The sequence below is a fragment of the Magallana gigas genome, chromosome 6 (genome assembly GCF_963853765.1).
Source record: "Magallana gigas chromosome 6, xbMagGiga1.1, whole genome shotgun sequence".
NCBI classification, from domain to species: Eukaryota; Metazoa; Mollusca; class Bivalvia; order Ostreida; family Ostreidae; genus Magallana; species Magallana gigas.
This window is the reverse complement of record NC_088858.1, coordinates 15,114,714-15,142,260: the sequence shown is the minus strand read 5'-3', so window position 1 is coordinate 15,142,260 and position 27,547 is coordinate 15,114,714. Positions and strand designations below refer to the sequence as shown.

The window sequence follows — 27,547 nt, the reverse complement described above, 5'->3', positions numbered from 1 at the left end:
AATTAATGAATGAATATCTTAAGGATGTGAGTGGGCGGGGAAGTTGTTGAGTGAGAATAATACAGCACTTCAGGGGAGAATGGTGTTAATTCAATAGTCGCAGGATGTCAACAACCTAACAAGGCCAATTTTTAAAGTTTTTTCCTTCCTCAGCAATTTCTGAAATGTAGTAAGAAATAAAACAGGCTTGGCTATAATCTACCCTAAAAGAAATAAAATAAAGAATTTTTGAGACATATTAATTAAAAATGAAATGTTAAAATCATCTTTAGCTAATTTTTATTATTTTTTCAAGGGGTGCAAATTTCTCCAAAATATTTTGCAATGTAATTTTCAGTTTATTTTATGAATATAATTTTGTCTGGTGTTTTTTTTAGGGCATTTTGATTTTACTGCAAAAATAATTCCACCTGACAGAAAAAAAAATTGAATACTCTAAAAATGACAATATGTCTTCAATTGCTCCCTATCCATACAATGTTAGTAATGGCAGCAGGACTTAATTTTCTGTTTCTCAAGCAAGATAAAACAAGGCCCTTTGTAAACACATTTATTACACAAGTTGGACATTTGGCGGACTCAAATCACATTAAGATTGTGTCAAAATTCCTGATGGCTACATTCTGTGTTGGCTGTGAAATGGTCGGACTCAATGAAATAGGCAGGGTACCTAGGTAGGTTCTAAAGCCCGGCCAACCAAGCACAGGTGAAACACTGGTTAATGATTATAAATGTGACAATCTTGTTACAAGATTAAAAAAGCTTGCAACTTTTACATAGTAAAGGTCACTCAAGGATTAGCATAAGATGAGCACTTGTCCAGGTTTTCTGTTAAATAGAATACACCTTATTGTGTTTTTTCAGGTCTAATTAATCATTTCTGATAAAGGTCCAATTTTGAATATGTTTGTTTTTTGGTAGGAATTCCTCTGTGTATCCCCAGCTAGCCCAATTTGCTTTTATAGGCAGGTAAATATTTATTTCTAGAATTGGTAACCCTAGGAAGAATGCAACAAAAGATCAAAGGAGGATTGGCACAATGTTGCTCCTTAGATGTGCAATCATCCCATTTAATATTCCGTTTTAGATAGTTTTGTATTGTGAATAATGTGATATTTCATTTCCCACCAATATTGAATGAAGGAATTCCAATACGACCCGACACACTCTAAAATTCAATATGTTTCGAAGTTTGTACCTGCATTGCTTGAGGATAATTGTTTCAAGATAGTTTATTGGCCGTATATATTTCTAGGGGAACTTTATTGGTTGAATGCAGCTTTGCTAAATTAGAGGCCATCATTAAGTTTTAGTGCTATTTGAGGGAAGTTGTTGCACTGGTACCACAGATTGGGAGACTTACCAATGTGTATCCAAGCTATATGTCCCATCCAATATATTTTATGTCCTATTGCTCACTTCATTTAGAATTTGTTTATCTATTCCATGTTTGATCATTTGAAGGTTTATGCAAGGTTTCTGGTAGTTGAAACATCAATTCAATCTGTCATCAGTTTGTGCACACACACATATTAGACTTTTATGTAGTCCCACCTGCTGTATTTAATCTGTTAATTTATTCATGACAGGAGTAGTTTACAATATTGTAAGTGAAAAATGGACTCCTATTAGTAGTTTCATGACTTATCTGAAGATGTATTCTGTAACTATGTAGCAGATAGTTTGATTGCACAGTCAAACCTGGGAAGACAGGCATGCCTTACTTGCTGTTCTGTTTTAATTTCATTAATTAGGGTCTCACTCTGTGGGCACCCTATAGTGATCAGTCTGTTGGTCTGTCTGTCACTTGGACATCATTTGTCACATACTTCACCCACAGAGTGCCTTTGGTTAGAGGGTTTACCGTGACCTTAAATTAAGTTTCTATGTCAAAGGGCAAGGTCATATCAGAAGTCTGACCTTGTCTGGACCTTTTATTCTTTACCCTTGACCTTATTTGGCATATTTCACATATAGAGAGCTTTTTGAAAACGAATGTGCACTGTCTATTAATCAAGTTTTTTAAGCCAAAGGTAAAGTTCAGATCAGATCTCCTTGGAATCCAATTTTACACAATAATTTCTCTTTGCTGGACCCAATCTTGCTCAGACTTTACCTAAGAGTGCCTTTAGGTTAACGGTATATATTGACCTTGAATTCAAGTTTCTGTGTGAAAGGTCAAGGTCATAACAGCCATCTTTGTGAAATCTTTTCTAGACTCTATGAATTATTTTCTTGGTTCTATCTGCCTTATACTACACACATGCTGTGCTTGTTTGATATACATGTAGGATGTGCAGAACCATAAAACTTTGATATTTCAGGGATTTATAAAGGTAAAGCAAAGTTCTCTAGATTCTTCTCATCAATATGTTCTTTTTTAGTGGGACCATTTGAGATGGTCACTGTCTCAATGATGTCTAGGTTTGATTGTTATTCTAAAACCAAACATCTTATAATTAAAGATGGGTTTCATTGGATAAGTTCCAATGTTACTAAAATTAACCTGTACATGTTGTAACATAATGGTAGATTGTAAAGTGGCATTGCGTGTCATTAGATGCATGGATACCATACAGTATGATAAGTATGTACAGACTGATTATTTTAACCAGACATGAGCAGGTAGCTCGAATTTAAGTGGTTCACACTAAGGGATGAAGGACCTACAGTAATAAAAGACACTGTCTCTTGCTGTCAACATTGAATGCATTTTTTCACCATTTATTTTCCAGCCTTCCGTCTTCAGAATGGAAGTTACGTAATGAATGGCAATAATCGCCTCAGCAGAGCGGGTGATTACGAGGCAGCGGGGACTACCTTTACCTACAGGAAGCGGGAGGGAGCGGGGTGTCCAGGGGAGTGTGTCAGGGCCAAGGGTCCGGTCAATCAGACGGTAGATGTACAGGTGTGTACTAATGGATATGTACAAAGAAAATCAACCACCATCACAATGAACGAGTTATTTAATATTTACCATTAACTTTCAAATTGAACTGCAAAACAATTCATTCAAAAAGCAAATCTTAGTTTTTTTCCCCTTGATCGTAAAATAAACTAATCGAAGAAAATGATCAATTACATTTATTACGAATCAAAATCATTTTTTTTCTAGCTCTTCTCTATAAATGTGTTTTACTATGTGTATGTATCATGCTCATTTATGATAGACAAAATCAATTAAAGAGAATGATGATACACATCAAATAATTCATCTACGGTAAACTAATGTGAAGGGTGTACTGCTCAAATTATTATTTTTTAAAGTCATTGATAGCAAGATATAGATTTGATCCACATGAAAGGGGAAGCAGAGATTAACAAGAAATTTGTTGGTTACTAAAGATGTATACCATATATAGAATTCACACCACTGTATCGTCTGATATTGCAGTTGCTGTATTACCGAACAAGCCCTGGCATCTTGTATCAGTTTACAATTCCTAAACACATGACCAAAGCAGCGATGGAGGCAATCATTCCAAGACTGAAGGTGGGGAACCAATTTAACCCTGCGGTGGACCAGCCTTTGGCAGACGGCAGCATGCAATCCGCCTACGAGACTGGGTACGAAAATATTCCTACTGGAGAGGGAAGTTACCCCTTCCCTAAGGACTACAGACCTAGGATCATTCCAAACAGGAGGACTTCAGTGCAGTCCCCTCCCCAGTACATTCCATATTCAGGGGTCAAACCTGAACTCCAGAGTTTGACTTTAAGTGGGCGTGGTCAATCAAGGAATCTTACCGAATCCCAACAAAGACAGTACTCCGCGTACTACGGACCATTCAAGCCCAACCAGGCAGTGTCCGGAGATTACGGTAGAAGATATGCGACGCTTTCATCCGATACTGCTCGTAACAATGCGATCAATCAGGGCTACCCTGTACAGAATAACAATGTGATCAATAATCGGCCTCCTGTTCTTGCTGCTAGAAACATCCCAGATGCGTCCCGATATGATTGGAGAATTGTGGGATTTACGGAATGTTCTCTTACTTGTGGAAGAGGTAAGAAAGCGCAATTGGCTGGTATCAGCATCCAATAATTTGCTACTCTACTTACTCTGACAAAACTGTATCAAAATCCTGTTGTATCATTTCAATTTAGTTGTATTCCTGAAAAACATGTAAACCGATGTTCATTTCACATCGGACAAATAAGTTTTTCAAAGTTTTAAGGACAAAGCAATGGGTGCATAGAAAACAATACTAAAGTGTTTTCATTGCAAATAAAATTGGTTCTGAATTAACAAGTCAAATTGCTGATTTATACATGTAACAGTTCCAAGTAATAACATGAAAGTCAAAAGGATTTTGAGTTAGCTAATGTCTGTTAGCAGTAACTACTCGAAATGTGAGAAAGTGTGCACGTTGTTCGAAAACTTTTAAAAGTACTAGCTTTCTCAGTTAGTAAGTTTAGGTCTCAGATTCAGCATAGGATACAACTTCTCTGGTACTATCCTTTAATTTCACTACAAGCAATCTTTGTATATTCAATTTTTTATAGGTCTGTTTGTACATATAATGAACCTTTTGTAATAATTTATTGGAGATGTCGATTTATGGACAAGGGATACCTTAAAATTCATGAAAGTTGCTTTAGCTTTCATAAAATCTAATGATTTGACAGTACTTTACACCGTTTTGAATAAACTTTTAATCAACCAAGTACAGTAAAACATGCTTATATTGACCATGCTTACAATGAATTTCCTGTCCCTGGCCCTTTGTTATAAGTGGGTTTTACTGTAATATCATTCTGTGTACAAATCTTAATTAACTTCACTCATATTAGTAGATATAATCAATCTACACAAGAAAAGGTGGACTTTGGTATAAGATAGAATTGAAGGAAGTTTCCTACATTTAGAGACAATATTAAACAAGACAATCTTACATTCATACATTTATTAACATCATTATTTTAACTTTTTATCATCGTAGACATCGAAAAATTGATATAATTCCTTATAAGAAAAAAACTCTATTACATTGTATCATTGAATATGTAAAAAAACCAAACCAAAATCACACAGGCAGGTGTTTTTATTACATCATCAGATAAAAGATTTTTATCAGACAGGTAGCAACATAGGTTTTATAGTTTAAATTTATTCGCATGCATGCTTATGAAAGTAATAATGCATAAAGCTGCTACCAAGAATTGTGGTTATTTATTTGAAGTTGAGCAAAACTCTCAGATGGGAATTAAATCATATGGAACTGTCAGAAATAATATTCATAACTTGAAACAAGTTGATGGGTTATAGGGATCTGCAAAAATTCAAGATAAAATGCACAGGTTAGGAACATTAAAATTCAACCGTGATTTATCAATTTGCATAATCTTCAAAGCAGTAGTGGCAATATCAGATTGTAAGAAATCTAGGTCATTATCAATATCCGCATTGTTAGGAATCAGTTTATCGGTAGAATATGATTTGACATTAATGAGAATTTTAATGTAATCTTTCACAGTATTTCTTGTATCAATGTGAAGCCCCATTTATCATCCTGTTATCACAAAGTCCATCAGATGCATGTAAAATCCAGACCAAAGCCGGGGACATTATGGGATTATCCCTACTGTTTTATAAAGGCTTGAAAAAAAACGGAGTACACGCCAGTTTACCATTAGCTAATAAGTTGAGGGATTTAAATTTGAATTTAAATAAAAATGCAACTGAAAAGTTAGAAAACAGGTGGCAGAATTTTTGGGTTGAAGCTATAGCCCCCATTGTTTAATTAAATTTGTAGAAAACTGGGTTGTGGCCCTGTATGTAAGGGGAATTTAATCCTTTATTCTGTAAATAAATCTCTGCATAATGGTTTTAACTTTGGGTGTAACACGTTGTGCACATCTGATAAAATATCAAATATAGTTTTTACAGATGCTTGAGAGATAAGAGTCCATTTAGTGTGTGACACTAGGTGAAGTGGGACACCTACAGAGATCTCTGTGGGTTGTATGTTTGTCTGTCTGTCTGTTACACCTTAAATTTTTCCTAGGGTCATGAAAATAAAAAAAACTGAAATTTGTCCTAAAAATATTTTTTTCAACATTAAATTTAGCAGAAATGATAGTTTTTTAATGCATATTTCTGTTGTGTCATGCCACAGTACTTTTTAATTATCAGATTATATAATATTTTTTAATGTTTGCGCCTTCTTCTGCCTGTCTGGCTGTTTGTCTTTCTGTCTGCAGAAACTTTACTATTTGGTTTTAACCTTTAAACCATATCAGATATCTCTTCAATTTGGTACAACTCTATAAATGTACTCTGTTTTATTGAATAATACAAATGTCATTGATAAAATAAGAAATAATATAAAAAAAAAAGCACTAGACAACATGGTCAGAATTTGGTGCATTTCATCAAGTTGATCTTGATGGTGCAATGGTGGTTTGGACACAGGAACTATAACGCTCTCTAAATACTAGACTTCAATCAGTGTTTCATTGTTCAGCTGATGAATAGATAGATTACTTGTATACCATTTATCTGGTGATTTTTGCGATGACCTTAATTTTGGTTTTTTCACAAGTACATGTACTATTACATCGCAAATAATTAAATATACACAGAAATTATACCCTGAATAATTTTCTATAAGAAACTTTTTAAATCGAAAAATATGACTGGCGCAAATTAAAAATGTTACACATTTTGTGATAAGCGGGGAAGAAAACGGATATACATTATATATTTGTTTCAGTTTAATTTATGTATTTCATTTTCTGTTCTTAGAAAAGATATATTTTTACCCTATTAAGAACTCTTGAACCTGCACACCACATTCAACTTATTTGTTGCCTAGTAATCTAAGATTGATGATCTCTTAAATATTTTGAATTTGCCTGGTGTCCATGTCTGATGAAATGTGCTCAAAATACGAAAAGATACATTATGATATTTTTTCAGGCGTACAACAGACTAAGATTGTGTGTTTGGAGAGAGACAGGAATCTGATTGTGACGGACGACAACTGTGTTCCCACGACGCGACCCGCAGTACAGACGATCCAGTGTAACATCAGAATATGTCCGCCTGGGTAAGGGAGTCGGACAAAAATCCAAAGTCAAGCTCACTACATTCTTGAATGGAAGCGTTAATTCATTCAGTTAATCAAAAAATTCGGCTAATGTGACCAGTAGAGACATTTATGAGCTATCTCATTCAAGGAAAGAAAAAAAATAGTTCGCACGTGCTTTTCTTTTCTCTGAAAAGAAATTCTGAGTAAAAATATTTTCGAATAAAGTTGCAGTAAACATGTTATAAGATTTCACTGGTGTCCCATTGAGGTGCTTTTATGAGAACAAACAGGGGGGACTGACGAGGGAAAGGGAGAAACTGAGGGGTAGTAATGAGCTGGCTGTCAAATGTTATCTAAGCTGACGCGGAGGTCATCAATCTTCTGAAATTAATACACTACAAAGGTAGCAGAGAATCTTGTTTTAACCGTTAAATCTGTTTAAAACTGTTGACGTAGTCTAACCAGGTTGAACTTATGGAAATCCATTCTCTTCAGGCTTGAAATGAGAGGAAATTTTCTGCATTGCTTCTCCAAGACCTACAGATATTTTAAAATCTGCAAATGTATCTGGGAAGAAGAAAATTCTTATAAGAGAATGAAACCTGGCTTGGGCCCTTATTGTAAGAAAATTTCAGAATTCTGTGCCTATCTGTCTCTTTCATCATGGGGTCTTCCCAGTAGCATTTTGAAAGCATAAATTGTGCAATTCTTGAGAAAATGAAGATTAACTCTTCACCTTTGATAAGTAGGACTGTTTGCTCCTACTTGTAGGTCTCTTTGCCTAATAAAACTCAGAATGTAGGGTAATTTACAGACTGATTGACTTAAATAAATGTGGTTCTTTTGATCATCTGTAGAGGGTGGGGAGGAAAATAATGTGATGTACAATCAATATTTGTTTTCCTATCGAAATTACAAGGTTTGTATTTAAAGTGACAGAATTTTGAATTCTGCTGTGCACTTAGAATGAGAACAGAGCAGTAATTGTCATTTGAGATTTTTTAACTGTGGATGGAGATATTTGACACAAGGCACATCAAACGAAAAAATTCATAGCTATAACATGATCTTTTACAACTCATTTTGTCAGTTCTAGCTCAATTCTCAAGTGCAAATATGTCGTATGACTTGTCCTTTCTTCAGATTTATTCAAAATTTTAAGAAGATGTTTTGAGAAAAAATATCTCCACTTCAGTGTTGTTGGATGCCGTAATGGAAATTTTATACCAGAAAACAAAAATTAGAATGTTAAACATGTAGATATGATCAATTTATTTCAGTTTCAAAGGAGATTGCATAACATATACTGGATGATGTAGAGATAGCACAGTTTATTAATTCTTAAATTTAGTAAGGATGACTATTCAGGTCGAGATATGACTCTGTGTTTCTCAAGTTCATGCAGCTTAATGCATCTTTTATTAATTTCTTTATTAGGTGGGACATCGGAAATTGGTCGGATTGCAGCGTGTCTTGTGGACGTGGCATGCAGACACGCCCAGTGGTCTGTGCTCAGAGAGTCTCGTCGACTTCCAGGATCGACGTTCAGCCCAGCAAATGCCCTAGCCCTCGACCTGAGTCCTCGCGCACTTGCATGAATAAACCATGTGCAGAGTGGAAGGTTGGAGATTGGCAAAAGGTCTGTCTGTGTACAAATTAATGTATAAAGGGATTTTACATAGTTAAATATTCTATCATAGAGAGTTGACTCCAAGTAATTGGAGTATGGGTATTTTGTTTCTAGGGTCATGACTCATTACCATATTTTGTTCATCTATATAACACCAGATACTTAAATTGCATCAACATGAACATCAGCATTGTAGACTTTGCATTTGAGAAGAAATGATATTTGAAATGATATTCGCAGTGCTCCAGTGTGTGTGGTAAAGGAGAGAGAAGTCGGTTGGTGGTCTGCCACAGTGTGGATGACAGGAATGTAACAGATGACCAGTGTGAGGGCCTCAAGCCGCTGGATATCCAGATCTGTGACATGGGATCTTGTGCTCAGGGCTGGTTCCACAGCCCATGGTCAAGGAAGGTCAGTTCTTCAAAGGATGTAGCATTACAGATGTACAGTGCACAATTTGCGTATTGAAAGATATGCTTTAAAAGTAACAATACTGACTCACAATGTACATTTTTCAACAAGATGTGCTCTGGCCATCTGTAGCAATGCAAATTTTACTAAAAGATCCATGCTATGGATGTAGCAATACTGAATCTCAAACCACATTTTACTACAAGGTTTTTGATAATACTGATGCACAATGCACATACTGTGGTTTCATTAATATTCAAGGGTATCAATTTTCGTGGATAAAGTGAAAATTACAGTTTCAAGGATACATAAATTTGTGGCCAATGCCCTATCAATATAAAATGTTGATAAAAATTGCACTTCAATGAATATTTAATTTCAGGGATCAACTTTACAACGAAATGCACGAAAATTGGTATCCAGTGAATATTGATGAAACCACAGTAAAACTGCTACCATATGATATTCATATTTACAAGTACTACATGTAGCAATGCAATAGTTACATAGAAATGTTCCATTTGATCAGTAAATTTGTGTGGGATTTTTCTTGCAGTGCTTTCCTTCCTGTGGAAGAGGACATCGCAGTAGACAAGTGTACTGCTCATCTCCCGACGGATCTCAGATATCGGAGGCCAAGTGCCAGTCCAAGAAACCGAAGCAGAAGAAAGCCTGTCGGAACAAGCGACCCTGTGGAGGCTACTGGTTTGCTGGGCCCTGGTCAGAGGTAAGGAGTAATCAAAGAGAGGTAACTCCTTATTCTGAGTGTGTGTGAAGGAGACGAAATCAGATTTTAATTTTAAGAAATATTTTATTCAATTATATTTATATACAAATGCATAAGAGTACTTTGAAAAGGATTGAACAGCTAGTAATATGCCTGTATATGTTCTCACCTTTTCAAATTTCAATAAACTCTAGCTATTTTTTGTCAAATGTTGGTATGTATTGTCATACTATTAATCTGTCTTTCTATATTGGAGAAAAAAGGTGTAAGTTGTGTACTTTTTTCAGTGTTCATCAACCTGTGGGTCTGGGGTTCAGGAGAGGAGTGTTATATGTGTGAAGAAGCTAGACAAGAAGTTGTTTACCATTGTGGGTAAGGAGAACTGTAGAGGGAGGGATAAGCCAGAGATGGAGAGACCCTGCGAACAGCTGCCACCATGTCAACCTCAGTGGTTCATGACGCCATGGACTCAGGTACAAACTTTGTAAACACTCGAAGAATTGATTTCACTGCAGGTCTGTTGTATTCTACATCTTTTTTCACATATGTTAGCAGTATCAAAAGATTGAAAAGAATTCAAAGTGATAAAACGTCTTTGGAGAATGGTAAACATGTCAAATTTGACTGTGTATCATATTTAGGATCTTTGGAAGAATGCAGGTTCTGCTAAATCAAGTTCAATGCAGAATTCCATGAAGTTATATGTACATGTTAAATACCAATATCTACATTCAGAAATGCTCTAAATCGAATTTACGCATAGATGTTGAAAAACCAATTTCCACCAAATATATTGTACCCTCACATTAGAATATGTATACAACAAGTTACATTGTACATTGAGCTGAGAGTTTGCTGTTGTTATTTTCAGTGTTCTGCAAGTTGTGGGACAGGCACCAAGACGCGAGAGGTACGCTGTATGGACCCAGAACTAGCCCCCAGCTCTACCTGCACCGCAAACAAAAAACCTAGTCAACAAAACATCTGTAACACTCAGCCCTGCACGGATGAGAGTGTACAACAAGGTATGACAACAGACAAGTATAACAAAGGGATTCCTGTTTGTTAGTAACCAATTGTTGAGACTACTGTGGAATCATTAGATTTCGTGGTGGCTCAATTTTCGTGGAATTCGTGGGTATCTCTCATCCACGAATTAACATCCTCCATGAATTAATAAATTATGGTAATAAAGTCATATTTCCTTTGTAGGTTTAACAGAATACACGAAATTACGTCCCCACAAACTTGTAAAATTTAAGCAATCCACGAAAATTGGCCCCCACGAAATTTAATGATTCCACAGTATCAACAAAGTTAAATATTCATTAAAGTAAAAAATGTGATGAAAATTATATAACCAGGATTGGTTTGACCTACACTGACCAAGAATTAAGGTACCCTAGAAACAATGAAATGTACTTTATCCATAATAATTGACGCAACAAATATTAATGAGAAGAGTACACTGTATAAAAATGTAATAAAAAAAGGTACATGGTATTTAGTTTACTTATATTTCCCCCTTTGACTATTGTTACAGTCACTCTGCTTGACTTTCAGATCCCAGCTGTAAAGATGTGTACAAGTTCTGTAGATTGGCAGGGCCAGCCCGGCTATGTTCATACCCATTCTATCAAGAAAACTGCTGCTCCTCATGCCAGACATATCAACATAGAAAAACCAAAGAAAAGCCATAATCTGTATTAGCCCACTGACTAACTACTCATCATTTTATGCTTCTAAAGTACATGTCTAGGGTAATCTGTCGGATTAGTCTCTTTGTATGCCAGTGTCCAGAAAAACCAGAGCCTGGAAAATGCACTGATATATTTAAAGGGAGAGAACTGTAACATATTTGAAGAGGACTGATAATCTCATGCCTGTATATGGAGTGTGGGTCAAAACGATGTAGTGCCCTGATGGTATAGTGACACAGACCGGCTGTGCTGTACCCCCCAGGAACAATGGCGGGAAATATAGTGCTATATCTCTGTGTTAGGTTTGTTAGGTTTTATATTTTTTTTTTAAAAATCAAAGTACTTGGTATATTTGTATACGTATGGAAGGTCTGACAATTTGTAATGGCTTTGTTGTCAAGCTTTTACTATTTTGTACTATGGTGTGTTTGACCAGTGTATGTGTGTGAAGACAATATAATTATATAATACTGATGTGTGGAAGTTATTTATATTTGTACCTTGTTTTTTTTTCTTCTTTAAGTATTACTGACTAGAGTTGTTATATACAATTATATACTTACTATTGTTGCAGCAGCTTTGAGTTGTAAATCCACAATCAAGTACATGTATATTTATGATGAAAACTTTACATTGTTGTAATTTGCTATCCCCCCAGACCAAAGCATTTTTATTGATAAATAAATTTAATGTGAAAAATATGTATTAAATTGTTCTGCTTTTAGTATCAATTTATTTGAGTGTGTCTAGTAAGTTCTGAGTCATTAGAAGTGATTGAGATATGCACCACATTCCTTTGATGTTGCTGTATAAAAGAGAAGATATTGCAGGTGCAATGTATATACAAACGTTAGATAACAATTAAACTTTAGATTTAAGCAGCAAATAGTTGGGAAGAACATGAATTGTTCGAGACTCTCTCTCTCTCTCTCTCTCTTTAGCCGCTGTAGAGCGATCGCCGCATTGCCAACACCTTCTCAAACATTGTGATTCAAAAACTGCAAATTGCAACGTAATTTTAACGCATTGGTACTATGTATTAAACACCTTACAAACGAACAGAAATTAATATGATTAATTCTTCATTTCTCATCTTTTGTTTAAATATCAAGATGTCAACATTTGCATATTCTCTCCATTCTTGATTTTGTTAAAAAATCGAATTATTTCCAAACGTCAAGTTAACCAAAAGTCAAATTACTTTGAAATGTCTCCTACAGTTATTCTGTGTACATGTTTTGGAACTATTGGCATCATTAGTGTGTAAAAAGTACTTGATTTTTAGTCCCTTTGTCTTAATTCTAGTTAAACAATAAGTGAATTCGAAAAAAGACGATAAACTGAAGCTTTTTATCCTTTGCCATCGGATAGTTTTTGTTTTAGCAACTAGATGGCCTGAAGAGGTTTTTTTCTGAGATTTCCACCAATTTGATGCATATTCGCTGCGCCGCCTTGACGTCAAATTACAATATTCCGTCAGTCAGATTTCTATTGCTTGGTAAATATATCCGTATTTCAACTCAAACACTAGTGAAACTTGATCAAAAGTTAGTCACAATAAATAGCAAAATGAACACACAATGTATATGATTTGATTCCTTTTATAATGAACTGTAGGTGACTCTACGGACACTTCAAAAGATGTTTTAGTTTTTTATGCTCCGAGATCATGCCTGCGCCAGGTACCCCGACCATCGATTTGTTCATGATCATCTATCGTTGTAAACAAAATATTTAATATTTTTTTAAATTTTACTTTGTTTAATTATTTGTTGGGGTTTCCTCAATGTTTATTCAAATTTTCACCCTAATTCGTCTCTTATAAAGGAAAATATTCGAGTTGTCTCAATTTTCGAACATCCCTCATATATGAGCAAAAGACCATATAACTAAATGTAATTCAAATACCTAGACATAATTTTGATGTTGGATTTTATCTTACTACATACTTAGGAGGCTTATTTTTTTTCTTCTCAAGATATTACAAATACGTGTAGGTTGATATTTTTATAGCAACATTAAAAAAAAAAGCAAATCACTGTCACTTGAGGTGTGTACTTGTTCATGTGACCTAATGTGACTGATGAACTCTAGGTATTAGTATTTTGAAGAATGGAAGAAGACCGAATTTAAGGAGATAGATGAAGAGAAAACAAGGGATGCACAGACAAGCGACGACCATGTTGGCTCCTCTATATACACTTTAATATTCTGATTGTCACTTAGTACGATATTTTAAATACCTTTACTCATTAATTTCCTATGAATTATTTATTAAAGATCGTTGCGAAGAGGGGCGTAAGTATAAACAGTAAAATGCTTTTTAAGTGGCCCCAACGTATGCCCAGGCAAAAAATACATTACTTGGCTGCTTACTCGGGTTTTGTATTTTTTTCCCCTGCAATGCACGCAACTTCAATCCTTCATAAACCACCAAAGAAGAACTTCGTTGTTTAATAATCCCACCCTGTTTGCCATTTTTTAAGCTTTTTGACACTAAAATGTGAGAATATACTGATACAATGTAGTATACTTGGGGGGGGGGGGGGGGGGTCCTTAAACTCCTTGGTTCTGGAGATTTTAATTTTAAAAAGAGCAAATATGAAGAGTTCAAAATTTTTACTATTTGCTGTCATGATTTTAAAATAATCAAACGTTAAAACACGAATATTTAAGGTCTGTAGAAATATAGGAAACATAGTCTTTTACTGTCTAAAATCTTTTACTAGTATCTGATAAAGACACAAACACATGTACACATACTTACTTACTGCCCGTGACGCCTTTGGCGTATAGGGCAGTAACGAGGGCTATCCATCCTTGTCTGTCACTGTTGGTGTTCGGAGTGTGACCCAGCTTCTCTTTTGTTCTTTCATTTCGGCTTCCACTGTCCGCCGCCAAGTGACTTTGGGGCCTTCCTCTCTTCCTTCCTTCTTCACAATGACCTAGCTGACGTTATATGCGTTTCACATTATAAAGAAATATATTTACTTGTGAGAAAAATATAGAACGTCAGGTGCTATGGATGAAAAGGGTAAAAAATATTAATCCGTTCAGTAAAATTTTTACATTGTTATGTATACATGTATAAATGTTAAATTAGGCCTTAAAATTAATGTCGTAGCATTGTGGAAAATAATCAGCAGTTTTTGTTTCAGTAGTAAACTTCATCTGTAGAATATATTGATAGATAGAAAATTACAAAATATGAAACGGACCAAGGGACGATCTGAACGAATTGAAGCTAAACAGCAGAAGATAGCCTGGTTAGGTATAGCTGCCTTTGTACATAAAACAAAAGTTGTAGGAGAGACGTCAAAACCGGTAAATCACACTGAGAGAATACTATAATGTTACATATGAATTAAATAATCTACAAATAGTTGATAGACCCATAAGTCTGAAAAGCAATTCATTTCCTTTAAAAAAAAAAGAAGGAAATTTTACGTACGTATCATTTTGTTTTTGACAAGGCGGATATATAGGAGGGCTACTGAACTATATAAAGATCACGGTTATTATATGACCAAAAGGGGGAAGGGGTATCTAGTAAAACTTATATGACCAAAAGGAGGGAGGGGTAATACATTATACTATCTTCATCCCCCACCCTTTTTTTTTGGCTCAGTGAATCTGTAATCACTGCAAGTCGATCAAATTAACACATAAAATCAGTGAATTGTATACTAAGTCAGCGTTAATATCTCTGATAAAATATATTTCTTTTTTATATACAAAAGTTTTGTTTGTATCAGATAATTAAAAAAATTAAAAATCCATCGGGTTCGATATACGAAATATTTCATGAAAATGCATGGTGGTGTGTGAAACGAAAAGTTAACGTTACCTCGGCAAACTCTCCCATCAGTAGTAGGTATGAAGAGTGTGTTGTATTAATTAACTTTTTCAACGATACGTTTATGACTTGCAGTACATTTCATAGCGTTGTCAATTGTTTATATCATTTGTTGGCCTCTGCAGCATCAGTTTATCACGTGACTACTATAAACATTTATCATGTTTATTGCAATATATTAATTTTGTGGTTTAATCTATCCAATATTAGAGTTGTAATCTTGAAAAATATTGGTATGTTTTTATTTTCTGTACTTAACATTTTGAAGAGATCCATGAGTGAATGGAAAACTAAAACTTGAGATTGAAAATTTGACTGAAAAATATACTTTCTGATCGGCATTATTTTTTATATGCTGGAAATTTATAAAAAATGTGCTCTGAGACAATTACCCGACATTACTGACACTTTGAAGTCACATGACCCGAAAATGGAGAAAATGATTTGAAAGTAGGGAAACCATATGCCTTGTTGAAATGCCTCTGTAAATATTGTTTCCGGGAATTTATTTTCAAAAACAAAATGAATGCCTTATAACTCACAAAATGTACTTTCAATATACATAAAGTAAAAAATTTAAATAGAACAGCTTTGCAAAATATCAAAGAAACACTCTGACGTGACCAGGAATTGGCGACTTCACTGTAACCCACATTTCAGATAATGGATGAACTGACAGAGAAGCTTGCCGGGAGCTTTAATGTCACTTTGGAGCAAAACAGCACCGCAGCCCAGCATCCAAGATTTGCTCAGTACAAGTGTAAAACAAAAGTGGACCAGGAGACAAGGAGAAAAAGAATTCTTGACGAACAGAAAAAGTATCTATTGATCGAATTTAATATTTACACTGAAGTTCAAAGTGTATTCAGAATTGTTATTGATGTTGCATGATAAATTCAATTTATTTTATGGGAATATATAAGGATTTAGATGTATTATTCTGTTCATGTAAACATGGTAAAAGTATTAGAATATGACATTTAACAGTAAAAATGTGTTTGGGAGATGTCTCTGGAAGCAATGAATTAGCTAATTGAATGATTAAAGACTGTAGTTTCATATAATAGTTGTTTGTAATTTTTAAAAAATAAATAGACCTTTTTTTAAATACGCATTGCAAAAGGTAGGACATTCTTCTCAGTTTATTGGCTGGGTGTTATTTTTGTACACATGTACAACATTGTGTTCTATAGTATGATGATGCTGAAAATTTCCTGACTTGTGTTTGCAGACAAAGGTTTGACTTCTTGAAACATGTGCGAAACTTGGCTGAGGATTCCTGGGAAAACACTGATGCCGAGTCCGTGGCCTCAGAAGACTCCATGGATGTGTCCATTTCAGGGGACAAAGTTCAAATAAGGCGACCTGGAAAATACTACAGAAATCAGGTAACTTTCAAAAAAGAATTCAATCATCAAGGCTTGGTTTAAATGTGTTATTGTAAATTGCATGAGGTAATAATATTTACATTTGCAAAGAGTATGTTCACCAATATTTCTTAGGAAAATTAAGTTCAATTCAAAATCACAGCCAAAAATAAGCTACCGTATTTTTCGAAAATTAGGTCGACATGGTTTATTGGGCGAAGGAGGCCGTTTTTAGCCAAAAAATTAAAAAAAGTATAAATAGGTCGACTTTGAAGAATTGGTCAAAAAATTACCGCTAGTTCTAATGAATAAATGGTTTAAACCAATAACATTATCATATGGTAGCCTTTAATCTTATTTCACGGTTTTAAACAAAAGGGAAATAAAATGTATTTCTTGAAAACATTGTAAGAAAATGTCTGAAAATGCATCCTAATTTCAAACCAATTAATTCAGTACGGCCGATTTTAATTTAAGATCGTTTTTTATTACTTCCCTGCCATGTGTACAAACTGGTGTTAACCGGGGGATAGTAACCTAGCCTGGAGGCATGACTACGGTAGCACATGCCACCCTATGTCTCTGTGTGACTTTTTACTGTGTTTATACACACGAGTCAACCTCTGATCTTATTGAAGCTTGCAGGCATGAGTAGCACGTGCCGAGAGTTCAACTGTGTATAAACAAAGTAAGAGCTACCCAGACTGATTTCAGAGACACCTGGCTAAAATTTCATTGAAAGTTTTATGTTGAATATACAGAAAAAACTTGTTCATGTATTCTATTATGAAAACAAATTGGTTTTTTTTTTATTTCTACCCGACGATATTTTTCCCCCGTAATTACCCTTTGTACGGTTCTCATTTTACTTTTACCGCGCGTAATCGATTTCCTGTTTATTGTAAGCACACGATCAAAATGCATGACAGCATATAATAATGATCGAAAGATGATTCAGTCAGTGATCTAAGTAAGAAATGTAAGAAGAAATAAATCTATTTACATTTAATTTTGTTTAAATGATAAATTACTACAGTATATTGATTAAAATCCATAGTTACGATTTTTTCACAGAAATTCAAGCAGTATTATAGTAAACACTCATGATTGTATTGGAGGGTTGCATAAATTTTTGCAAAATTTCATATCAAATTTTCCAACCAAAAAAAAAAAAACATAAATTGGGCGAAGCGATGAATAGGACGAGGTCCACTTGTCTGGGAAAAAAAGTATCGACCTAATTTCCGAAAAATACGGTATTCATTAAGGCAGACACTATCAAAACTGGTTAAAATCAACTAGTTTATGTACTTCATGAAAAGACCAAACAACTGCAGCAACAGTTACCATTACATGAAATCCATCTGCCTTCTATTTTTCTTACAGATAATGTATTCAGAGTGGCTAGTAGAGAAACCAGTGGACTTTGAGCAGGAATGGCTGGCTGTGATTTGTCCCTGGGGGAAAAGAAACCTAGTTGTTGCATCAAGAGTATGTAATTTACACACAAAATACATATATAAAAAAGTCCTTCAATGTACAAACTATGAGGGTAGTACAGTACTGTAGGATGTGTACATTATTATAGACTTAATGCTTTATTAATAACATGTACAAACTATGTGTAGATGTATTTATTAGAAAATTCTGAAACAGGTTTTTCATAATGAAAATTTTAAGAAGACTTCCAATGTGTGTACATGTATATAATGTAAGATAATATTATTTAATGTAAAGTGTACATGTGCCTGTTCTTTGACAAAATTTTCTATTATTTTCTACCGCAGGGGAGAACTCATGCTTACGCTAAAAATGGAGGTAGAATAAATTCCTTTTCATCGCATTTACCTGGAGGAAACTATGGACAAAAAGGGCGATCCAAATCAGGTATACTGGTACACTGAAGAAACCTGGCCCCCTTTATTTGATTGACATCTGACAAATTTCTTTTTACAACTTACGTACAATTTGATTTTGTAGAGTTATGAACTTATTATGATAGGAATTAAATCTTGTTTCAGAAAATGTGATTTTGGATTGCCTCTTCGATGAAAAGGAAGGGATATATTACGTTTTGGATATCATGTGCTGGAGCAACCATCCTGTGTATGATAGTGAGGTAAAGTATGAAAATAATTCATGGATTTTCATGAGTTTCATACAATTTAGATAATATATATATATTTCAAGGGTATATACGCATTATAATACATTATGCTTCTGTTTATATAGACTGATTTCCGATTTTTCTGGTTGGCAAGCAAGTTCCAGGAGATCCCACAAATTATGGAAAAGTCCCCAAATAATCCGGTATGTTGACATATACATGTATATGTGTGTTTGTACACATCATTCATTTATTAACGTATACATTTGTAATTTGCATTACTATTAAAAACATAATTAATCTTAAAATTTGTTTTCCAAAGAAAGCTTTTCTTCTCTGTTTCAGTACAAATTCATTCCTCTGCCAAATTTCCCTTGTACTAAAGAAGCTATTTCAAATGCAGTCAACTCTGCAACATTTGATGTAAGTAAAGTAAAATATCAATGATTAAAGTGGTGTGGGACATCTGTTGATATTAACGTGGATAAAAGTACATTATATTCAAAATGCTTTTCCCGAAAAGCACAAGTGGGATTCGAACTCATGACTTACAGATTCATAGTGAATGCTCTTTCTCATTTTGCTACATTATTTGGTAACAATTTTAGGAAAGAAAAGACATATAAAATTATACCGGTTCTGGATTTTATCGTTTATTTGGAAGTGTCCCATATCACCTTAAACAAAAAATGTACTACATAATATAATTTTAGGTCGTCCTATATATTTTTCAACAGGGACACTGCTCGGGGTAAAATAACAAGCATACAGTTTAGCATTAAAACTTTTTTTAGAGATATTATTTTGTATGTTTATTTTACAGATTGATGGACTTCTGTTTTATCATAAAATGACACACTACACATTTGGTTCTACCCCCCTTGTGGTCTGGTTAAAGCCATATATGTTACCAGAAATTCTTGAAATTGAAGTCCCAGAAAAACTTTTGGCTGAACGCCCAGATAATTACTCAAACTATGCTGCCCATCTTGAGCATGTAGCTGAGATGAAGAAAAAACAAGAAGAGGAGAGAAAGAAAAAAGGAAAAACTCCTCCAAAAGGAAGGGGTGCTGGTGGGGGTGATTGGAAGGAAGTCAAGGAACCCAGGAAAAAGAAAGGAGGAAAATCCCCAGGGGGACCCCAACAGGGAATGGAGTACTGTGAGAACAACCAACCTGAGAGAGAGCCATACTCAAAGAGAACTTATGGACAAGATTTCAAGATGGATGTGAGTGTTGATGTTGATGAGGATGATATTGAAACATGTGATACTATGGCCGCTATTCCTGAATAAGTTGTGATTTCTACTTGAATTCTTCAAGAAATCAATGCATAGGTGCTTTTCTTTCGACCAAATATGAGGTCAGAGAATTCAAGGTCAAACCTAACCTGCTTTTTACAGCTGAGGTTGAAAGGTTGAAGGTCAGAAAATGAAAAAAACAAACAAGAAATACATGTACATGTATGTTAATGGAGTTCATTTCAGAATACTTCATGCAGATAAAAATTGTAATGATAGTAGGTTGTAGATGGATCTTGCAGTATGTTACCATGGTTGTCAGTAAAATGTCTTGAGAAACATAAACGATTAAAAAATATTTTACTATTCATGTTTTGTTAAGTTTGTTTCATTGTGAAGCTAAAGGTTGAATTTGAAACTGCAGTAGAAAAATAAACCAAAATCTATTATCTGACATTTTTTTGAAAATTAAAACAGAGATTTAGTCCTGACTTTTTATTTTAAAATTTATTAATTTGGTTATACATGTATTTTAATTAAGAACATTCATATGAATAAAATCTATTGCAAGATCAAATCAACAACTTAGCTAACATATGAGCATCTATCCAAGACCTCAGGGAGATAACTCTGTTGTATTTTCCCCCCTCGTTTTAATGAGGTCAGTCACAGTGCTCATATGTTCATTACTTACTTGTTCTCCTTCACCTTTAAATGCAAGTTATTAAAATTCAAGTACTGGTTTAAATTTGTTTTTCTTTATCAATTTTGGTTGAAAGCTGCTAGGTTACAGTAATTATAATGTGTATCAGGGAACAGACATCACAATGTATCTATCTTTGTGCTTCTGTAATAATTATAAGGTTTTACAAAGTATAAATGTATATGTTGTATCGTGCATTCTCTCCCATTTGAACATTTAGCTGATGTTTTCGGAGTGGCTAATTGAAGTCCCTGAGAATTTTGAGACTGAGTGGTATGCCATCATCTGTCCTTCAGGAAAGCGCCATCTAGTGTTGTCTTGTGAGGTACATACATGAAGTATTTGTTATTGTTGATACAGATTTATTCAGTATATGCCAATACAATGAAAATCTGTAACATACAATCTCAACAATATCCTTGTTAGTCAATATATATTGTGTGTTGAATGTTGAAAAATTTTTTTTAGAAAAAAGAAACATTCACAACTGCATGCACGGGATGGTCAATTAATGGGTACCTTCAACCAATAACTCGAAAATGTCGCCTTTATGTGACTTGCACACCAAACATACTAATTCATGTAGGCCTCAAAATCTCAAATTATATAGGCAACTTTAATGGGAGTTATTTTTTACTTTAGGGAGAAACAGTCTGTCAAAGCAAGAGTGGTATTCTAGTCAAACCTTTCCCGTCACTTCTGCCAGGGGGTTTTCCTTATGAGACAGCACACCGAGGTATATACACGGATATGTAACGTAACTTTCTCTCTGTGATTCACTCTCTCCAAAGATTCAAAGAGCACAATTAAACCAATACATGTATTAAGGTACCTGGTACAGTTGAGATTAATTAAACAATTGTATAAAGCGATATTATATCGGTGACATAGGTTTTGACTTGGTCATTTGAATCATAAATTGTGTTATCCATGTGACAGAGAGGTGTATATTGGACACATTCTACAGTAAACAGATGGAGAAGTTCTACATCCTGGACTGTATAGCCTGGAACAACCAGCATCTGACACAGTGTGAGGTACAATCAATCTATCTGTTCATTATGAATGAAATACTGGTATATATACCCGTAGTTCAGTAGTTCAACTGGCACAGCTAGTACACAAGGCCCCAGGATCATGAAGCAAACTTAGACTTAAGTCAAAAATTGTAAACTGTCTTGATGTACGTCTTTCAATTGAAAACACTGACAAAATTGAAATGCTATTACATGTAAAAGTGTCTTGATATAATGTTGTCAATTACAAATTTCCATTGTCATTTTATTATAAACCATTTACTGGTAATATTTTTAATATGGCTGGTTGAAATTTCGACTTAGTCTGAAATTGCTTCATGATCCTGAGGCCAGAAGTGTTGCCTTCAAGTCTATGTTGAGACTAATTTTCCCCCAAGATAACTTTAAGATTTATAGCTTATTTATACTTGTTTTTAAAGATTTAGCTATTATATTTATATAACCTGCATTTTAAAAAATGCATGCATACCGGTACATAAATATGTATGATACATGCCAGCTATAGGTACACACCAGTACCAGACAAAAACCCTCCGAATTTATATTATAAACTATGATATATTAATATACCAGTAATTATTTGGTGAATGTATGCTTTCAGGCAGAATTCAGAATGTACTGGCTAGAGGAAAATCTCCCACAACTCGGGAACATTGGAAAGGTTTTTCGCAATAACCAGGTCAGAAACGATCAATTAATATTCCTGTTTATATAGAGTTATACTTATAAAAAGAGTAGTGCATATGCATATACTTAGGTTTTGGTAATATTGAATATAATGATATATCATAGTACATGTAGTCGTACATGTATATTATTGACTATTGCATAATTTGAACGTACATACTCTCCAAAGCAAATTGAACGAAATAACTTTTTACACCAATTTATTGTTAGATTATTGTCCAAGCACACTTACTCATTTGGTTCCATTCACTGATTGGTAGCAATTAACACTGTCATGTTGTACTGTACAAAAGTCCTTAAATGCACATGCTGTTAAAACATAAATATATGTTTAAGTTACAAATACAATGTACAAGATAAGTCACTGGTAAGCTTTTGCCTGATGTACATAGTACATGTCAGTGATATGTTTCCATTAAATGTTTACAGTTTCCATTTTGTCTGCTGAAACGCATTCCATGCAATGCGCAGGCCTTGACAGAAGCTCTAGCTATAGTGGAATATGGAGTAAGTAAACTGAGGATATGTAGTGCCCATGTTTACACCTTTTATAGGGAAATAAAAACCTAACTTTAAAACTAGGTTAAAACTAATTACCCAAGCAAATTTATGAGACTTGAGCGGGTTTTTTCTGATTAGAACTTTTTGTAATATGAAGAAGTATTCAATAATTTCTTCTTTGTATGAAACTATAATTTGAATTTAGACTTGTTTTTAGGTCACCTGAGCTGAAAGCTCAAGTGAGCTATTCTGATCACATTTTGTCCGTCGTCTGTCTGTCCATCTGGAAACTTTTTACATTTTGAACTTCTTCTCTAAAACCGCTTGGCCAATTTCAACCAAATTTGGCACAAAGCATCCTTATGGGAAGGTGAATATAAATTGCAGAAATGAAAGACCGATCTTTATTCAAAGAGGAGAAAACCTCGAAACTGTAGAAAAAGGGGGGGTGCATTTTTAAAAATCTTCTTCTTAAGAACTACTGAGTCAAATTCAACATAGTTTAGCATAATTCATCCTTATTGGAAGGAAAATGTAATTTGCAAAAGGTAAGGGCTAAATCTGTTTCAAATTTGAGTAAATTACAAAAAATAATGATAAGTCAGAGAGAAAGGGGTCAATCAGTTTAACTTCAGGCTCGATATTTCATATATCGAAAACCAGTCTATAGAATAGGGAAAACGTTCAATTCTGTGTGAATTTTTTCATGACGTCACAATGATCATAGCATGCGCTAATAGCTTGTCTCTTGGATTATTGTAAATTTAAATTTTCGGTAATTTTAACAGTTCTGAACGATTTGTCTTTTTTCAAATGTAAATATACCGTAAGTAATAAACAGCAATGTTAAAAAGTTTACTGGGATATGAAGTTGGTTGGTACGTGATCAAATCTACCGAGAAGCCCTATGGGCTTCACAGGATTTGATCACATGACCAACCAACTTCATATCCCGGTGAACTTTTTAAATTGCTGTTTATTTCTTTAATGAACGTTTTCGTGACGTCACGATGATCAAATCATGCTCTTATTGCTTGGATTATTGTAAACTTAAAATCTCTGTAATTTTAACACTTCTGAGCGATTTGTCTTTTTGAAACGTAAATATAAGTAATAAACAGCAACGTCAAGATGTTATCCTGGTGAACTTTTTAAATTGCCGTTTATTTTTTTATTGAACGCCCATATAAAGCCTGTGTTGCTTAGGTGAGTGATGTGGCCCATTGGGCCTCTTCTTGTTATTTCATATACTAGTAGTTCTGCTACCGTAAATTTGTTTTTTAGGTCAAAGTAAACTACTTATTTTGCTCTGTACTTCTAAATGACCAAACAGCTGTCAATTACTCTCTATTAAATCTTTAATACCACGCAGCACAGTTAAGGCTGTCAAAAAACTCCGTTCAGACAAAAAGTACGGGAAATGTGCATTATGACATCACAGTATATTACAAACCTCGAAAGTACTTATTAATCTATTTATTATTGTAAAATTAACTTATACTAATCTTTTAATTAAAAACAACAAATGCTATTACTTACAATTTTGATGTCCGTTATATCGTACACACTGAAAAATAAGCGAGATGTCGTTCTCGCGGTACTACAAAATATGACGTCATATGCTTCAAAATGACGCATTAAGTTAAATCATTGAAGGCTATCGTGCAGTTTTATAGCGAAGAAAAATAAATGTCATACATTAACGGAAAAGTATAAATGAATATTTTGTTTAAAATTATGATAAGTAGAATGCTACCTATATAGTCTTATTTTCATTTTGTTAAAAGTATGCATCGTATAAAGAAGCCATCTCGGTTTTGTATAAAATATCGTATATCTAAAATCTGAGTACCTAAATAAATCACTTAATTGCAAGGGCATACACTTACCTGATCCCGACAAACTTTTACATGTGAATTTGAAATATGCTATGTAACTTAAAAACTTCTACGATCCTTGTAAAATCTTACAAATTAATTATTTTTTAATGAAATTAACCCTGTGACCTTCAAAATTATTCAACATATGCATTATAAATTACGGTTTCTACTAACAAATATTCTTATCTTAAAAAGTTCGCACCGTTTTTCAAAATCTACGATATAACATCAAGTTATTTCATAATTCAGTTGTGAATTTTGACATGATTATGCCCTTGCAATATTGAATTTTTTAAATGACCTCAAAACCACAAATACATCTGCTTGTACCATGCGACTGCCATATCACGTGACCACTATGAACATAAAATATTGTACTGTTATATATATATTTTAGAAATATATTGCATTTGAGTGACTGTTATTGATTTTAAAAAGGACATGCCAGTTTAACTAAAGTATACGTGTTTTCGTCACAAAAATTTGCCCATATTTTTATTGACCGCCTTAACTGTACTGCGCAGCAACAAATCATTTTTAAAAACCGATTACTGGGTACTTGGTGCTTTAACTTTCACTCGCATTTCTGTATTCACTTAGTGTATCTATGATAATTGATCATAAATAATACTGGTAATCTGACATCCACTGCTATACATTTCATTAAAAAGAGGTACATGTAAGCAATATGCATTATTAACTTGATCAGGATTGTATGTACCTGTAATCTTTTTGTGATTGTTTTAGATAGATGGAGTCCTCTTCTACAAAAAGTCATCACCCTATATTTCTGGCCAAACTGACAATGTCTTGTGGACAAAGTCTTACATGCTTCCAGAAATCTTTCCAGACATCATTGTGCCATCACACCTCATGAAAAGAAAACCTCCCGACTTTGATTACCAGAAACACTTGGAGAAAGTCAGGAAGCAGAAAACGGAACACAAGCAGCCAAGAAAATCTGGGCCCAGGAAGCAGAAATCCATAAATATTGATAAACTGGTGGATGATATTAGTCGTGTTTACATTTCCAATCAAAAGAAAGCAGGTATCGAGCTTACCCCACAAGAAATCGAGATCTCCAGACAACTGGGTCCCTCACCAAAAAAAGGTTTGCCTGGCAGAGGGAGGGGCAGGGGAGGCAGCGTGGGGGATTACCAAACACAAAACACTTCTTATTATGGAGACAACTTCTCATATGAAGACTATTGTAGTGCCAGTTACTATGGAGACTTCTGTTACTATGGTGATGAAGTTAACAGAGGATATGCCAAGCATCATGCCAAGAATTATTCATTGCCTTCTCCAAGATGGGGGTATGAGGATCACGGGACTCATAGAAATTCGGCACCACCTAAAGGAAGAGGCAGGGGCTTACTGGATGCCAAAGCAATGGCCGCTTATTCTCTCACTCACAAAACCTTTAAAAAGTGATTTGGAGAAATGCATCTCATAGTGCAGAAAGTTGAGTGGGGCCACAGTTTCGAAATTAACTAGAAGTTGGAATTAAATGTTGTTTATTTTAAGGTGCTGACTGGGTCTCAAAACCATAATTGAGAACAGACTGTCAAAATGTCAAAATCATTTTAAACTAAGAATTTAAATTATATGAAATTTCACCTTTCCTTGTATACTCCCAACCAATGGGGCAACCATGTAAAATTTGTGACAAGTGTAATTTTCTTTTCTTTTTTTGAAGAGGCTCTTCTCAGTTAATGATTTTTGAACCAGGCAATTTTGTTAATTTTTAATTAAATTTTTTTTTAAATTTGTAGTTGTTATATTAACAGAATTACTCATTAAGTTTTTCAATAAATACATGTACATACATGCCAGGTAAAATACAGAAACAATGTTTTTATAATTTACCTGAAAAATTGGGTTTTTGGTACAAGGGAAACATAAATTGATACTTTGTTGCTTTTAATCTTGGCCAGACACCACACAGATTAATAAATAGTTTAATGGGACCCAATCTAATTAAAATTTGACTTGTAAAGTCGCTCCTTTTTGGTATATGCTGACTTTGATCTAACAACATCCTGTATGGGTTTATCTCGGAGTGACCAAAAAGACAAAGGCGCCTCAACAAAGACTGGTTTCATTTTATTTCTCAAAGCACCAATAGCCAAATACTAGTAAATGAAATGCAGTTTCAGCAGTAACTTTAGATCATGAAATATTAAATAATAAAGAGGTATAGAGCCTTTTCCCATTATTTCGCCTAATTTTCAGTACGAAGACCACGTTAAACCAAAACTAATTCAATGTAAACGTGTACTACAATACCTGTAGAACATAATTCTAATCGGATGTCTTTGATTTAGAGTGGTTCAAATAGTCAAATATCCAATTTTATCCAATATTCTAACCACTTTCCTATATCTCCCTAACAAAACCTGAATATTTTAATGATGTCGTGTAAGATAGTCAAGACTCTTAGAGCATGGTGATTGTGTAATTTGCGTTTCTTTGAATATATTTAAACTAAATATTGTATAATATTGAAAAATGTCTGATGTTTGCAAAAGGCTATATTTGAGGCCAAATCGTATATTAAGTGCGTTATACCTCTTTATAGTAAGATTTATTCAGTAAATGCAAGGATGTGTTTGTGAGATGGCAATATTCTTATAATTAAAAAATACATTCAAAAGATAAAAA

General features: G+C 34.2%; 2 protein-coding genes across 5 annotated transcripts in view; both read left to right on the top strand.

Moving 5' to 3' along the window:
• The window catches only part of LOC105317109 (thrombospondin type-1 domain-containing protein 4), a 39,589-nt gene extending 27,610 nt beyond the window's left edge, over positions 1-11,979 (top strand). For all 3 annotated transcript variants that reach the window (XM_066087876.1, XM_066087875.1, XM_066087877.1), the window contains 9 exons: positions 2,736-2,908; positions 3,395-4,010; positions 6,926-7,055; positions 8,475-8,676; positions 8,908-9,078; positions 9,635-9,805; positions 10,093-10,278; positions 10,677-10,830; positions 11,369-11,979. In XM_066087876.1, coding sequence (XP_065943948.1) covers positions 2,736-2,908; positions 3,395-4,010; positions 6,926-7,055; positions 8,475-8,676; positions 8,908-9,078; positions 9,635-9,805; positions 10,093-10,278; positions 10,677-10,830; positions 11,369-11,505 — 1,940 coding nt within the window. In that variant the 3' untranslated portion in view covers positions 11,506-11,979. The remainder of the gene's footprint in view (positions 1-2,735; positions 2,909-3,394; positions 4,011-6,925; positions 7,056-8,474; positions 8,677-8,907; positions 9,079-9,634; positions 9,806-10,092; positions 10,279-10,676; positions 10,831-11,368) is intronic.
• Positions 11,980-15,288: 3,309 nt separating this feature from the next.
• On the top strand, positions 15,289-26,591 carry LOC105338281 (uncharacterized). 2 transcript variants are annotated; one of them, XM_034468443.2, is made up of 15 exons: positions 15,289-15,379; positions 16,022-16,179; positions 16,593-16,749; positions 18,115-18,219; positions 18,516-18,615; positions 18,750-18,847; positions 18,961-19,038; positions 19,181-19,258; positions 19,659-20,063; positions 20,999-21,103; positions 21,421-21,514; positions 21,718-21,815; positions 22,417-22,494; positions 22,932-23,009; positions 25,631-26,591. In XM_034468443.2, exons 2-15 carry the CDS (start codon positions 16,025-16,027, stop codon positions 26,315-26,317), a joined length of 2,316 nt encoding a protein of 771 aa, XP_034324334.2. In that variant the 5' UTR covers positions 15,289-15,379; positions 16,022-16,024; the 3' UTR covers positions 26,318-26,591. The 2 variants fall into 2 exon arrangements, with proteins under 2 accessions (XP_034324334.2, XP_034324335.2); XM_034468444.2 differs by having other exon boundaries at positions 15,305-15,375.
• Positions 26,592-27,547: the final 956 nt, after the last annotated feature.